This window comes from Urocitellus parryii, chromosome 2 (assembly GCF_045843805.1).
Source record: "Urocitellus parryii isolate mUroPar1 chromosome 2, mUroPar1.hap1, whole genome shotgun sequence".
Lineage (NCBI taxonomy): Eukaryota > Metazoa > Chordata > Mammalia > Rodentia > Sciuridae > Urocitellus > Urocitellus parryii.
In genome coordinates this window covers 105,949,665-105,965,267 of record NC_135532.1, presented here as the reverse complement: position 1 = coordinate 105,965,267, position 15,603 = coordinate 105,949,665, and the positions used below count along the sequence as shown (strand labels likewise).

The following is a 15,603-nucleotide window of genomic DNA, read 5'->3' as shown; positions in this document are numbered from 1 at the left end:
AATACAAACTAGGATAAGCCCAGGAATAAAAGTGAAATTCTGCCCTTTCCACCCTTTCTCTGACCCCATGCTAAAATGTCAAGAAGAAATTCTGACTCAAATAAAAATTAAATTTCCCAAAAATAGTATCACTGGAGAGTTGGCTGAGATGGAATCCTTTCATACCTCTTTCTTCCATGGAAGAACTGATTACTGATCTTAGCAAATTAAAGAGTTTATGTGGGTTCTTGTTCACAAATATGTACCAAAATCAATTACTTTAAATGAGAAAAATTCACATGAATCATAAATTAAATTTTTTTTTCCAGTTGGTAGGCCTACGGATTACCGTAAACTCCCCTGATTTAAAGAGGCTCATTACCATAGTAACTCTCAATGAGGGAGGAAAAAGACATAGGCAGAGAGAACCACTACTATTTAATAAAACAACACATTTATAGTCAGCTCTTGTTTCAGTTAGCCTTTACCTCTGAATTGTATAATTCTGTCTAAAAAGAATATGAATGTACTTTCTGAGAATTTCATTGGGTGGGGGCAGACATATTGCTGGATCAGGAACTTTTAATTAATGTTTTCTTGTAAGTTTTTTACAAAAACAAAAGAGCCAGTGTTACCTCTGACATGAACCTAACCCACTCTGAAGATCAGTAACAGTCATAGTGGCTACTACCCAGATGGGCAGTGGCCTAGAACTATTGAACTCATTTACTTAAAAGCCAGCTGTTATAAAGTCTTTCCTTTCCTTTTTTTTCTTATTCCTACTTCTTTGTTTACTCCTTAATCTGTACCCACCTTTCAAAGGACCACCCATTTACTAACATTACATAACTACCTCATCTACACAATTTTAGGAATTTAGGAATTCCTAGATTCTCCCCAATTGGATTATTTTAAACATTTTACACATATAGAATAAGATTGTGAAATGACATTAGTTGATCTGCTCTGGTGCTACAAAAGTGGCATACTTGCTTTCTACCTTTATTGGATTAATAATATACATAAATCAAGGTTTATAAAATATCCATACAAAGCAAGTTTAATTACCAACTATTAAGTTCAAATGTGCATATCTCTTCTGACATAAATGATTTTCATTTGTTCAACTATAACCAGATAAATTATGGTGGTGATTGCCATATAGCTACATACATACACACACACAAAAAAAATCTGATTCATGGAATTATGAGGATTAAATTAAATCATCTATGAAAAACATGAGCATTCTACCCCAATACATTTTTGTAAATGTATGCTACTTGGTCTACTGAAATTCTAACATAATTGTAAGAGTTACAGCTACCTCAGAAAAATTTTCACTTTTAAATGGGGTTTGGGTAACAAAAAAACTTTTAATTATTAAATATTGACACTCAAACCTAAAAATACACTATTCTTTTTTGTAAACAAAAAATTACCATAACTTGAACTTATTTTTAAATATAAATGTATACCATAATTACGGGTAAGAAATATACCATTTTTCTAAATCTAACCCAAGAACTTGTTTCAATATACCTGAAACAGAAAATACCTGCTTAATCTCTCATTTAATATTTTAAAAATTTATATAGGGAGATAAGGTATGCATATTTGATTTCCAACTCATCCTCAAAAGCCAAATCTCTCCAAGAATCTTAATGTTATAAAACGGAAGCTGACAAGACAACAGCTACTGTGGATAGGCTATTAAACAGTTATCAATTAAAATTCTTGTTACGTACATGTCATGCAATAATCCTAAAATACACACTACAAATAGTTCCTCTCATCATATTTCATTATGACATCTCTCTGTCCCCAGTTTTCCAGAAATATCAAATTCTGTTTCCTGACATACTTTCTTTGCTTTAAAATAACCACAACATAATAGGTTAGGGTAGCTGAAGTGGCCACTTAATTTGTTCTAGTATAATACAATCTTTTCCCTTTCTCTATCACAAAATTTTTGAAGGAAGAGAACTCAGGCAAGCCACTCTAGCAACACCAAAAATTTTACATAATCAATAGACCATAATTTTTGTGACATATAGATATATACTCTATTTCTTTGCAATCCCAAGACTACTTATAGTTGCATCTATGGTGTACCTTAACAAGTGCTTCCATAATACTAATACTACTACCTGAGAACACCTTAACGACAGATATAGGTGGACTGTTGATATGTCAATGTGTTTTCAAAAAGTTGTGCGAATAAATTCTTAAAAAGCAATAAGAGAGGTTAGGAAGGCTGTCATTTATGCTAGCAAACTAAAAAAATCTTCTGTAGTCTTTCCACAGTGTAAGTTGCCCTTTGGGTTTGTTTTGGAAGTCTGCAAAGTTCTAACAGTTAAGGAAGTTAGCATGGCCACTGTTCAGCAAGCTGCACAAATTTAGAAACAAAATTTTCAATACTCCTCATGTAGGAAATAAAATGCGTAAGGGCAATCAATTTCCTATTCCTTTTATTATATGCATAACTCGAAAACATGCTTATGTGAAAAGACTTCTTCATATGGCCATAAAAATGACCTATTTATAAGTTTTTTAAGAACAAAAGCAAACTAAATATATTCCATGTATTTTCGCCCTGTAATTATTTTTCACTATTACTATCTCCCAAAGGCGCCTCTGAAGCCATAAACCTTTTTATCCAAAAGCACGAACTCAGGGTCAATGTTCCCTAAGTTTCGAGAAACTTTGAGGTACTAAGGCAGAATTTCTCCAGACCTGTCTTTATTTCAAGTGTCTCTACCTAGATACTGAGAAACTTAATTCCATTCGACCATCATTGGCCAAGTCACTGGACGGCAGACGGCAGAAGGGATCTTCCAACACACATACACACACACACACCAGGTGAAAGCCCATGAATGGAAGGAATCTCAGGGGAAGGACAGGGGGTTTTCAGATTGGAAGCTCTGACACTAGCCCAGATCATTCACAAAGTCAGGAGCAGCGGTGGGGCTAAAGCCACTTCCAGCAGGGACCCCGCGCAGCGCGCGCCTCAACCCCACCCGCCCGCCGGCTGCACGCTCGCGGGGCAGGTGGCGCGGGACAGCGGCCGCTGCGGGAACAGGGAAGGCGCGCCCGAGGAAGCTGCAGCTGGGGAGAGGTCTAGAGGAGCGAGCGCAGGGGCGTCCCGAGGTGGAGAAAGGGGCCTGGCTCTCACCCTTGTCGCACGCCAGCAAGAAAAGCTTCTCATTCAAGGTGTTCTCCTCCTTCACCTCCCGCACATCCTTCAGCGCCATCACTTCGTTCGGCGACGAAGAGGAAGATGGGGAGGAAGGCAGGGAGGAGGAGGAGACGCCAGAGAGGTCCGTGCTCGGGTACAGGGCCGCCATCATCGCGGCCCACGAAGGGGGCAGGCCAGGGGACGGGGGCGGGGCCCCCATCGGCCCCGAACCCGACCCCAGCGCCGCCCCAGGGCTAGAAAAGGGATGAGTCGTTCCCACGGCCGCTTCGGCGTGCGGCCCGTTGGCCCCGGAGGACGTCGCCTCCCCTCGGAACCAGCACTCGCCCTCCACTGACAGCCCCAGGTTGGTGGCAGCGCCTGCGCGGCCCCGGGGCCAGCGCCCCCTCCCCAGCCGCCGGCGCCCGGGCCGTGCAGGTCCGCGCCCGTCCGGGGACGACAGAGTGGAGCGCGCCAGGGCGGCAGCCGAGCGCGGGGCCGTGCCAGGAGCCGCAGGGGCCGCGCAGGGGCGGCCCGGCCCAGGGGGAGGAAGAGAGGTCGGTGGGAGAGGAACTCCCAAAGGCGCTTCTGAGCACGCAGGGCTCCGGGGCTGTAGGAACCGCCGGCCCAGCTGAGCCCGGAGACGTTCGCCACTCTCCTCACGTCATCCTCTACCCCGCGGTAGCGACGACACTGGGGCGGGGCCTGCGGCCAGCTGGGCGGAGCCTGCGGCGACGGAGGTCTCTGGTGGGCGTGACCTGTGGAGATGGGCGTGGCCTGCGACTGGGCGGGCTCAATGACGCACCGCTCCTGGCTCCTCGCCCGGAGAGGTAGCTGGAAGGCGCCGCGCAGGTTGGGGTATGGGGAGCCTCCTGGCCTGCGCTGTTCACACCAGGTTGAGGATTTGAGGTAATTTCTCCGCGCCCGCTGCTACACATTAGTAAACACGCAGCACATATCTGTTTGAGCCTCTGACGACAATGTGTAGGCGAAACCCCTGGTGGAAGTGTCCACGTCCTTGGCGTTCTGGTGAGCTCTGCCCGAGAACAGGGGCGAAGTCCCGCCGCCACACTGGTGGGTTTGTCCGCCCTGACGTTGGGCTAGATGTCGTTTTTTAAGGGATATATATTACATACTCACACAAATATTTTGAACGATTAGTTTGCGATCTGAAATTGACCTAATATTCTTGTCACACATTCATTCGCATATGATTAATAGACGCCGTCGTATTTGAATAAGTGCATCACCATCCTTCCAAGGGCCACATTTATTAAATGCATATTTAATTTAAAAGATGGATCTATTATTTGGGCAACAGCGGAGCGTTCAGTAAGTGCCACTTCCTTGAATGACTTATTTTTAATCAAAATTTTATTTAAAGCAGATTAATCATTATCCAGTGTTGCTATTGTCTTCCACCTTTGAAAGGTAAGGAGGGAAAACTGAAAATTACATATTTTTTTTGGGGGGGGTACCAGCCATTGAAAACTCAGGGGCACTAGACCACTGAGCCACACCCCCATCCCTATTTTGTATTTTATTTAGAGACAGGTCTCACTGAGTTGCTTAGGGCCTCGCTTTTGCTGAGGCTGGCTTTGAACTAGAGATCCTCCTGCCTCAGCCTCCCCAGATGCTAGGATTACAGGTAAAGCGCCACCTGGCAGGGCTGGAATTTACGTCTTTAATTCGTATTACTTCCCACAATAAACTAAAGGAAAAAATCTAAATCATACCTTTTAGGCTGTAGGTTTTAAGGCAATGCATAAATTTACTTCAGAGTAGCTTGAATTTGAGGGGAATACTTCCTATCCCAGTCAAGTTATTTGTTTCTCTCCTATCCCTGCCAACACTTTTTTTCTCACAATTCTAAATGGAACTTTCCCCTGAAAGTCCTCTTTAGATCAGGTCTAAAAGGCCTTAGCAAATGCCAAGATTGCCTACCTTTCCAAACTTTTTCTGTGTGTTTACTTCACAATATTAACAACCAATTGAATTTGTCTCTCGACAAATCTCCCCTTTTGTCTTGTTCAGTACAGTTGCAAGTTTGCTGGTGAAATGTCAAAATTTCTCATTTTAAATTCAAGGCAAGTGAACAGTTACATATTTATGTGTACATTCTTATACACTTAGTCCAGCAAAATGTTTAGTCGTTAGCAGAACAACCCTAACTCAGGAATAAGTATTGTTTCACTTTCATCTGAAGTTTTTTCAACTTTCTGGACTTAAATGATTCTTTAGTACTCCCAAGGGCACTGGAGTAATTTCTAAGATACCCTACTTTAAGGTATCCTAGCAGATATTCCAAAGTATTTGGGGGCTATACCTACTTCAGAGTAAGCCAGTGTTCTAACTGCACTCTATTTTTTAAACCTTTGGATCATCTCAGATGCAGAATATCTTCTCTAGTCTCTCTAGTAAACTCTATCTAGCATAAATTGGGATATTTTAACATATCTACATGTGTCAATTCTGCATGTTACATGGAAACCAATGGTAGTGTTATGAACAATCATATGCAAGATTCAGAAGCAGCACATTAACTCAAAGCAACTCACCCAAATCACAGGTACAAAAGAACAGTCGTAACTCCAGCCAGAGAAGTAAAAAATCCAGATTTACATCTAGTCCTAGAAATAGGATTGACCATATTTACACCTTCGAGACTGTCCCTCTCCTTTATTACTCTGAAGCCACATTTGCCTGTTTTCTATAATGCTTACAAGTCTCTTCCAGGCTGGAGAGTCTTTGTTCTTGTTCTCTGAACTGACCACTCATAGTCTAAATAAAACATCATTAGTGAGACCTTCCCTAATATCCAAATTTATCTACACTTCAATTCCCAAGTCAGTCTCTATCACATGGTCCTGCTTTATTTCTTCAACTGCACTATTTAAAATTCCTATTAATGGTCCGTTTCTCTCCAATAGGATATAAGGTCAGGAGACTGTGTATTTTTCTCAGCTGAATCCCTAATGTATAACATAATACATCCATCACAGAAGACAATACATTTATGTTAATGAATTGATGAATTCACTCAAATTATTCGACACAAACTAGATTTGTAGTAATCATACAGTCTTTAATAAAATTCTTCATAGGAAAGAACTACCCTCACCTTCAAAGCAAGGGTCTAATTTTACTAATTTAGGAATTGTTCTCTTTTCTGGAAAATAAGTTTGACCTAGACTAATTTTCAAGGCTGTACCTTTAAATGAAATAAATACTGACACATTTCTACATACACAGCAGTTTTATTAAATATACTTTGTGAGGAAAAAGAACTCTCTGAAGTGCCAAATTTCATTGAAATCAGATAGCTTAGTAAATATGAAAAAATCAAAGAGGGAAGCATGATTTAAATAATGTCATAAAAGAGAACATACCTTAATTTTCATATAACATACCATAATTTTCATATAAGAAAACAATCATCAAAATATAAAAGGGAAAGAAATCTCTTGTAGAAGAATATATTTCAAAATTACACCTACTGATCATTTCACTTAAAAAATTCTATTCTAAACACAAAGTCACTCTCACTCTTACCATGATTGTTTTAATCAGTAGGAGGAGGAGGATTTAAACTATTCATTCACACAGAGATAAAGTGACAGCATTTTTGTTGCATAGCAGTATTGCTTACTGGCACTGAAAGTGGGGGATGGAGGAAGTAGATTTTTGGATTCAATTGTAAGCAGTAGAATGGCCTACTGTTAAAAATTCAGTGAAAAAAAAATGGGTCTCAAGCTTTAGGTACCCCTAAGTAACACAAACATTAAACAAACATTGCCAATTTATAGGAGACAGTGAAAGAAACGTAAAAATACTCTTGTTGAATATTAGCTTTATGTTACTTTTACTAATAGAATATGCCTACTGAATATCTTCTAAATTATATAGGTTTAATTATACACCTAAACTACTATTGGTATATGAAGCTAACAGGATAGTATCCACCTGTTTTAGCCAATGTCTTGCTACAAGTATTTGGAAGGAATCAGGTGAGAAATAACTATATGCACATTCATAATGAGTATCTGTAAAAGAAATATTCACATATCAGACATCCACAAAAGGGAGTGTTACATATATTGTGGGGACAAAATAAATACTTGTTGGCTGACTGACTGATTATATATACCATTTAAGCAAAACTGAGTAATTCAAGTACAAAATATGTACACATGCACATATTTCTCTAATAACGTCCTACAAACATATAGTATATGCTACATGCCATAGATAAAGCTGCATTACTGAACTAGGAGTTTAAAGTAGCAATACAGTTAAAATTAAGCTTTAAAGAAAAAGCTCCTGCTCCTTAAACAAGAGAATGAAATTTGTGATTTATTTAAGATTAGTTCTCATTTGTAAAAAAGTTTTAATATTAATGAACAATACTTGCCACTTTAAAATTTTAAACAGTATAGAAATTTATAGAAAGTTAAATTTTTAGACCACTTTACATAGTTGGAGAAAAAAATAAAAGGATTAGACTGGATTATGACTTTGAATACATTAGATCACAATTAAATAACACACCAAAGTCAAAACACATTCACAGCAGAACCTGCAAAACAAGAGAAAACTTTTTTTTTACTGATTTTTTTAACTATAGAAAAAGAATGAATTAATCTTGCCTTTTAAGACTTTTAGGAAACAAAAGTAATTTAATCATGAAATATCAGTTTAATAACAAACATTCTACTGTCAGTATGTTATTGGTAAGTAAATGGTGTTATCCAAAAAGATGATAATTCTAACTAATATGAATAGGATGTCAAACTCATTAATGAATACATCTATTTTAAACATACAAATACTCTGATTTGATACCCACTACATTTCATAATTCTGTAAACTGTGAGGCATTCAATGTGTTTAATGTGGCAGACGACCATATAGTTTCATTATTTTATTCTGTTCAGTCCTTTTCCCATTAAGCATGCAAACACCGTCATAACCATCTTTGGTTTTACTTCTACGAGGTCATCAGGTAATGCATAAATCCGAGCACCAATCTTTCGAGCAACTGAAATGGCATATCTTGAAAAGACAAGAAAAATATTTTGTTATTTGTATATCTACAGTGTTTTCACAGTAAAATAAAAATATTTATTTTAACAATTCAATATTTTGATAGGTTAAAGTTGTGATTCTTAGATCATATTCCCCTTGCAAGTTGTACTTAAAAATATACTGGACAATTGAGTAACACAAAAAAGTCAAAATACATTTTGACTGAAATTGAATATCTTGACAAGACAATCCTTTCCCTGGAAGGATTTGAGAGAATTAAAAGGCCACTATGTTCTAAAGACTTACTTAGCATTGTTCAGTTTATCCTCATCAGAAAGGTTTTCTCTCTTGATCATTTCTTGACGAACTGCATTTGGTGCAATGGCATCTATTAAATCTAGAACAGGTAAACTTGTGCTAATAGATTTATCCTAGGAAATAAAGCATAGATGAATGTTCTTAAACATCTTACCATTAATTTTCACAGATGTCAGTCTCTTCTGGTCATAGCATTTAACTAAATATAATCTATAAATTTTCTTTGTACTTAATTTTAAGCATTTTCGTAACCAGTACACAAAATCCTTTAAAATACTCTTTTTTCTTCAGTATTTCTACAAATTATAGTGAAAAGAGTTATCACATACGTGAATAAAGTTTTGGGATATAAGTATTCCTAAGTGTGTTAACTAAAGTATCCTGTGAAAAACAACTTTTGAAAGGGAATAGGAGATAGGTTTTAAATTAATAATTTTATAAATTCTGGTAATATTTCTTAGACCATGAATTACCAAGTCTTTACTTAATATTTTTTAGAAAGAAAAACTAAATAGTGAAAGGGAAATAACATTTACAAAGGATTGTTCCTGTTGCTTTACATATTTTAGCTTATTTAACCCTCTTTTGAAAATCCTAACATCCTAGTAAAAAAGGAATTATAAAGCCTCTTTTAAAGATAAAGAACATGATTAAGTTGTGTTTAACACAACCAGTAAATACAAAGCAAGTATTAGAACCCATGACAATCTGACTCTAATGTCTAAGATATTTTGCATTTTGAAGTTACCTCGAATGTGAATTAAAAATGGATAACTAGATTCTAGTGGATAGAGTGCTGTAGCTGAAGAAAAAAAAATCTGATCTGAGTTGATTTTGCAACTTACTGGTACTTGAACAAATTATTTGTTCTTTTTCTCAGCTTGAATAATGGCCACTATTACTTGCCTGCCCAGCATCCACTCACTCCTTACTTCTTTATCCATTCTAACAGAACTCATATTTTTGCTCTATACCCATTCCTCCCCCAAATGTACGGTGCTTCAAGGAAAGCTGATCCCATCCAGAGCTTCAAGGAGTGAATTTGAAGTCTAGGACATTCTCTCTTAATTGAAGGCAGGGCAATAAACTTATTCTTTATATGTATAAAGCATACAGTGTGCATAAACAGATATTCAGTGTATATTTACATTAAAATTTCACAGGAAAAGGGCGATTAGGGAACAAGTGTCTAAAAATACTGCTGAGGGGGACAATAATGGGGAAAAAAAGTTTAAAAAACACTCTAGCTTGCTACCACAGTGATTTTAATTTGGGTTTAATTTAATTAGACTATAGAAAGCCAGCAACCCCTCCTCCTGAATATGAATGAGAGGATGAAACCTCTGTCACAACCAGCACCTATCCTATAATCAAGAGGAGAACCAGCTTTTGGGTGAAGTTGGCATGTTAGATGGCAAAGCAGAGATGGGAAAAAACCCTGAATCCTGAATGACATTCTTCAGTTACTAGCTCAATTACTCCTTACGTCTACCCTACCTCTCCATTTGTTATTGTATTAACTACCTTTCCTTTTGTCCTAAGCCACATTAAATTGGATTTCTGTTTCTTGAAGCCAACTATACCTTTTCCTAATTTCTAAAATAGGAATGTCACAGGATTCTTGGGAATATTATGATAATACAGGTGAAAGCATCTAGTACTGTTCATAGCCAAATGTGGTTTTTGTTTCATTTTGTAGTTCCAGGGATTGAATTCAGGGGTGCTCGTACCTAGTTCTTTTTATTTTTTTTTATTTTGAAATAGGGTCTTGTTATGTTGCTGATGCCACATTGAATTTGTGATCCTCCTGCCTTAGTCTCCCAAGTAGCTAGGATTACAAGCATAAGGCATGTGCCACTGCACCTAGCCAAATGTGGGTTCCTTTTTCACATTTGTAATTGGTGCGTTATAATTATTCTCCAGAACCTTCCCTTTTCCTCCCTGCCTCTTTCCCCCTGATCTGCCTGCTCTGCTCTACTGATTCCCTTCTCTAGTTATTATTAATTAGTGCACTATCATTATATATATAAGCAAGATTCACTGTAGTATATTTGTACTTGGGCATAGAATAATTTAGTAGTTTGTTCCCTAGTACTTCCCATGCCTTCCCCTGCTCCCCACCCCCCCCCTTTTTTTTTGGTACCAGGAATTGAACCCAGGAGCGCTTAACCACTGAGCCACATCCCCAGTTCTTTTTATTTTTTATTTTCAGACAGGCCTAAGTTGCTTAGGGTCTCACTTCCTTTCTTTTGTTAATAATTTTTTTTAGTTGTAGATGGACACAATATCTTTATTTTATTTATTTTTATGTGGTGCAGTGGATTGAACCCAGGGTCTCACATGTGCTAGGAAAGTGCTCACCACTGAGCCACAAGCCCTGCCTATCCTCCTTCCTTCTTGATTCCCTTCTTCTACTCTATTGGTCTCCTTTCTATTTTCATGAGATTCCCATCCCCCATTTAATCCATCCATCTCTCTCTCTCTTTCTCTTTTTCTCTCTCTCTTTCTTCCTCAAACAGAAAGCATTCTACCCTTGCCTTGAAAAGACTGACTTATCATTTTACTTAGCATGATATTCTCTAGTTCCCTCCATTTACCAGCAAATGACATAATTTCATTCTTCATTATGGCTGAGCAAAACTACACTGCATATTATTACCACATTTTCTTTATCAGTTCATCTGTTGACAAACACTGTGGCTGGTTCCATAAGGTGGCTATTGTGAATTGTGCTGCTATAAACATTGGTATGTGTGTATCACCATAATATGGTGCTTTTAGATCTTTAGGATAAATATGAAGGAGTGGTATAGTAAATATCTGACAAAACAAGTTGAAGCCATGTGAAGAAAAGTAACAGCTCATAACCTGTGAGCCACCTAAGAATAAAATTTTTCTAAAATTCATAAATTATCAGAAATGCTTATTTTATAAATCATATTTGGAACAGGTAGAAATGGAAGATAAAATTAATTAGGGCTCTTCAGTCTACCTTATGCTGGCAATCTGGATCTGATTTTTTAGTATGTCTCTATTTTTTAAAAAACAGAAATTAATAACTTGTCCAAGGTCAAACAACTACTAATGCTGAGGCAGACATAAGTTCTGTTTTATTCATCAATAGATGTAGCCCAGCTAAGGTTTTTGTAAAACAGACCCTTTAACTGATTCATATGGTATTACTGATATCAATAATGTGATTCTTATTTTCTTATTTGTCTATTTGACAAAATAAGAGGTCTTTGGGGGCACTATGTAATCATTTAGTAAATAGCAAGGCACCTGACACAGGGTAAGCTTTGAATATTTATGGAATGAATGAGCAGTATGTCGCACAGCAAATAAATGGCTGAGCCAAGAGCCAAAGTCAAAGCCATACAACTCCAAAGCTTGGTTTTCAGTCTGCAGGTAGATAGCCCTGGATGTAAAATCCAGCTATTCTGCTTAAAGGTTGCATGACAGTAGACAAGTTATTTAATCTAACTGCTCTAGTGCTCCCTTTTTGGCTCACTGAAAGAAGTAAAAGAAAGTGTATAAAGTACTCAGCATGGTTACACATGGGACTTCACACATGGTCATTATGATTATTATTATTTGGTGATATTCCACCTCCCTATTTTCTTGGTGAGTGAAAATTACTCTGTAACTGAAGAGAGTAAATTTGTCTTTTCTGAAATGTCTAGTTATAGCATCACCTTGATAACTATTAATAAATTCTTACTAGCACCATTTATTGTAACCTTCAGACATAATGCCTTCTACAGCTGGAAAAAACTTCCCCCATCCCAACTATTTTCTAGCAGTCACTGCCACATTTCTTAGTCAACTGCTTGTCTTTAAAGAGTATTTTATCAAGCACCTATGAAATGCCAAGCACTTTTGCAATGCTTCTTTCTGCCTCTGCGCTCTCTCCCGCTGCGGTTCTGTGTGAGCATTCTCCCTGGTAGGGTTTTTGTACTACCATTTTCAACTATCTCTTCTATCCAACTGGTCACCACATCTGTCTTCCCAGTGTCTCCTTTCATCCACCTCCACGTTTATTCTGCCTCAAACTCAGTAAGCTAAAGACTGAATTCATCACCTTTTCTAGAAACCTGCTGCACTTCATGATACTCCATTCTCTGTACTTTCCATTTTACAGATTACCCAGGCCCCAAACAAGAATTCTGACTCTGCTCTCTAACCCCCACTTCTCTAAATCAAGAAGCCAAGTTCTAGCTGTTTTTTCACAACAGCTCATAGATATCCATTCTAAAATTTCCCAGTGCCCATCTCCATACAGACCCTTATTTCACACTGCCTTAGAGTCTTATGCTTTGTTCTTCTTACACCATTCTCCCTACAACTCATGTTGATCACCACATTTAGAGTAGTCTTTCTAAATCAATCACCTTTCTTACATTACTCCCCTTACTCAATCTCCTTAAAGATCTTTATCAAGGGCTGGTGTTGTGGCTCAGTGGAAGAGCACTTGCCTAGAAATGTGAGGCACTGGGTTTGATCCCCAGCACCACCTAAAACTAAATACATAAAATAAAGGTATTGTGTCCACCTACAACTAAAAAATTATTTTCAAAAAAATCATCTTTATCAAGATCCTCCACAATCTTGATCTAGTCCATATCTAGTACAACATCCCATAGAAGCCATCCTCCCTAGCCAATCTCCTTCTCCCTACCTTCTCAGACTTGCCCTTACCCCTCTAGCTTATTCTTTTTCCCCCCACCAATTCAAATCCCTTCTCCATCAATTAACTTTTTCCACTCTTTAATGACTATTGAGTTGGAAATTATCAATTAGACTTAACCCAAGATAATATAAATTATATTAATTGGAGCTTATAATTTAGTTTGTAGTATTGTTACCTTCTCAGTTATACAAGTTTCTCTTTCAAATAAATGGTGAACACTGAGGGCCAAATTAATTTCTTACTCTTTATTCAGAAAAGTTACTTAATAGTAAATACTTAATAAGTATTGTTTTTTCCTGAATGCTATTAATATATTTAATTATCTGTGCTTATTATTTTAAATTAGTATGTAAATGTATATAATTTCAGTGTAACAATATTAAAGTGTAACTGCCAGTTTGAGAAGTTTATAATACACCCTCAATCCTGTTTCACATTTTTAAATTCTGTTTTCTATATAAAATATATAGACAAATTATAAACTGAAAATTACTTTAAAAAAATAAGCAACAATAAAAACATTATTGGTTCTTTTCAAGATAAAAGAGGGATAAAAAGCACTTGAACTAGGAACTTGGGCAACATCTCTGCCAACATCCAACTTCCTATTACAATTGTTTGAGTCCTCAGTTTTGGGTATAGATGAAAAAATCGAATTTATCAGTTTCTAACATTCCTTCCACTCTACAATGTTGTTAAACAAATAGAGCAAAGGCAAAGAAAAGAATAAAGATGGGTAGATATTTCCTAGGATAGCTTAGTGTTTCATCTGTTTGCACTTCTTTATTTCACTAAAAACTGCAAATTGCTGGCTTTTCACACATAATAAAATCACAAACACTGAATGAAGGTGTACAAGCAGACATGCTCTTTTGTAGTTAACACCAGCTTGCATGCAAAAGCAAAACACAATGAAATGCATGAAAATTAGTGATATGTACGGGCAGATTACATCTTGGAGTGCTTTATGGATCATCCACAAATGCTTGGAAGTGTTAAGTGCATTATGAAGCCAGATGACAAGATTTTTTTTTCCTACCAGTTTTCTCAATTCCCACTTGAATCGGTTTGGCTGGCTCTGTTATGCCTTGGAAATGATGTCAATACAATTCTGAGACTGCTGCTAGGGAGCACAAAACATTACAGGTCCTACATAAACAATGGCTTTTATCTTTATTTTTCATTTGACAATTGGATTTTTTTTGGCTTGATTCTATTTCTTCTTAAGATTAAATTACCATCATCTATTACCTTGCATTATATTCAATAGGATAACCAATTACAAATATAAAAATTCAAACTGAATATTTCTAGTTTACAAATGCCAAATAATTACTATGCCTAAACTCCTAAGTTGTGTGTTTCTAAGATATTACATTAATGTAATTCTGAACCTAAACAATATAATTCTCCATAAAAAGTTCCTTCCTAAACTTACAGAAAAAAATCTTAAGTACTCTTGATTACCTTGAAGCTGGAAATAGAAGTATTTTTGTTTGCACTTTTAAGAGTCTGGTTGACCCATTTAATAATAATTTCATCATTCACTTTTTCACCCTCTCCAAGATCTGATAACACATTCAATGTATACCTGCAATAGAAAAGACACATATTTGAGACTAAAATGGGTAAATTTTACTTTCATATCATTTATGTCAATATTTAGATAAACATTTAAGAAATAGTTCAGTTCTAATAAATATTTCTAATGTTAGCCTGGCATTTGTACTTGGTTACATTCCAGAGTTCTAAAGTTCACTATGTAAAAACAAAAACTACCATATGGTATTTAAAAAATTTAAAACAACTTACAGAGCCATTTTAAGAGACATTAATAAAAAGTGTTTCTAGAGATTGACCCATTTTCTTTTCTAATTTTTTATTACTTCTTTTTAGTTATAAATAACATTAGAATTCATTTTGACATAATTATAAAAGTATGGAAACTAATTTGCCTTAATTCCCCAGTACTTCCTCTTTTTCTCTTCTCCTTTCTCCCTATTTCCTTCCCTCTACTGATTTTTCTGCTATTTACTTAGTTTTTTTTTAATTAGTGTTTTGTGAGTACACATGATAGTGAGATTCACTGTGGTATATTCCTAATATTCGTAATGATATGTGTTGGCAAGTGTGGGGGAAACAGGTATACCATACATTGTTGGTGGGAATGCAAATTAGTGCAACCACATAAAAAAGTTAGGTCAGATTTTGATGAAATTCTGTCCCCCTCTTCTGCTTTTTTCTTTTCTCTATTTTTTTCCTCCTTGTTTTGGCCTAGCTTCCACACATCAGAGAAAATATTCAGCCTTTGGTTTTTTGGGATTGGCTTGTTTCACTTAGCATGACAATCTCCAATTCCAAGCATTTACCAGCAAATGCCATAATTTCATTCTTCTTTATGACTGACTAATAC

At 36.8% G+C, this 15,603-nt stretch overlaps 2 protein-coding genes across 5 annotated transcripts in view; both read right to left on the bottom strand.

Annotated features, from left to right (window-relative positions):
- The window catches only part of Trpc1 (transient receptor potential cation channel subfamily C member 1), a 91,591-nt gene extending 88,039 nt beyond the window's left edge, over positions 1 to 3,552 (bottom strand). The window contains exon 1 of the mRNA XM_026385030.2: positions 3,158 to 3,552. Coding sequence (XP_026240815.1) covers positions 3,158 to 3,380 — 223 coding nt within the window. The 5' untranslated portion in view covers positions 3,381 to 3,552. The remainder of the gene's footprint in view (positions 1 to 3,157) is intronic.
- A 2,786-nt stretch (positions 3,553 to 6,338) lies between these two features.
- Positions 6,339 to 15,603, bottom strand: part of Pls1 (plastin 1) — a 116,410-nt gene continuing 107,145 nt past the window's right edge. For 2 of the 4 annotated variants that reach the window (XM_026385059.2, XM_026385060.2), the window contains exons 14-16: positions 14,658 to 14,781; positions 14,230 to 14,313; positions 8,528 to 8,613 (exon numbers count right to left, since the gene is read on the bottom strand). In XM_026385059.2, the coding sequence (XP_026240844.2) occupies positions 14,272 to 14,313; positions 14,658 to 14,781 (166 nt within the window). In that variant the 3' untranslated portion in view covers positions 8,528 to 8,613; positions 14,230 to 14,271. Of the gene's footprint in view, positions 8,210 to 8,488; positions 8,614 to 14,229; positions 14,314 to 14,657; positions 14,782 to 15,603 lie in introns of those variants that run through there. The other 2 variants (XM_026385062.2, XM_026385061.2) reach the window with 2 other exon arrangements.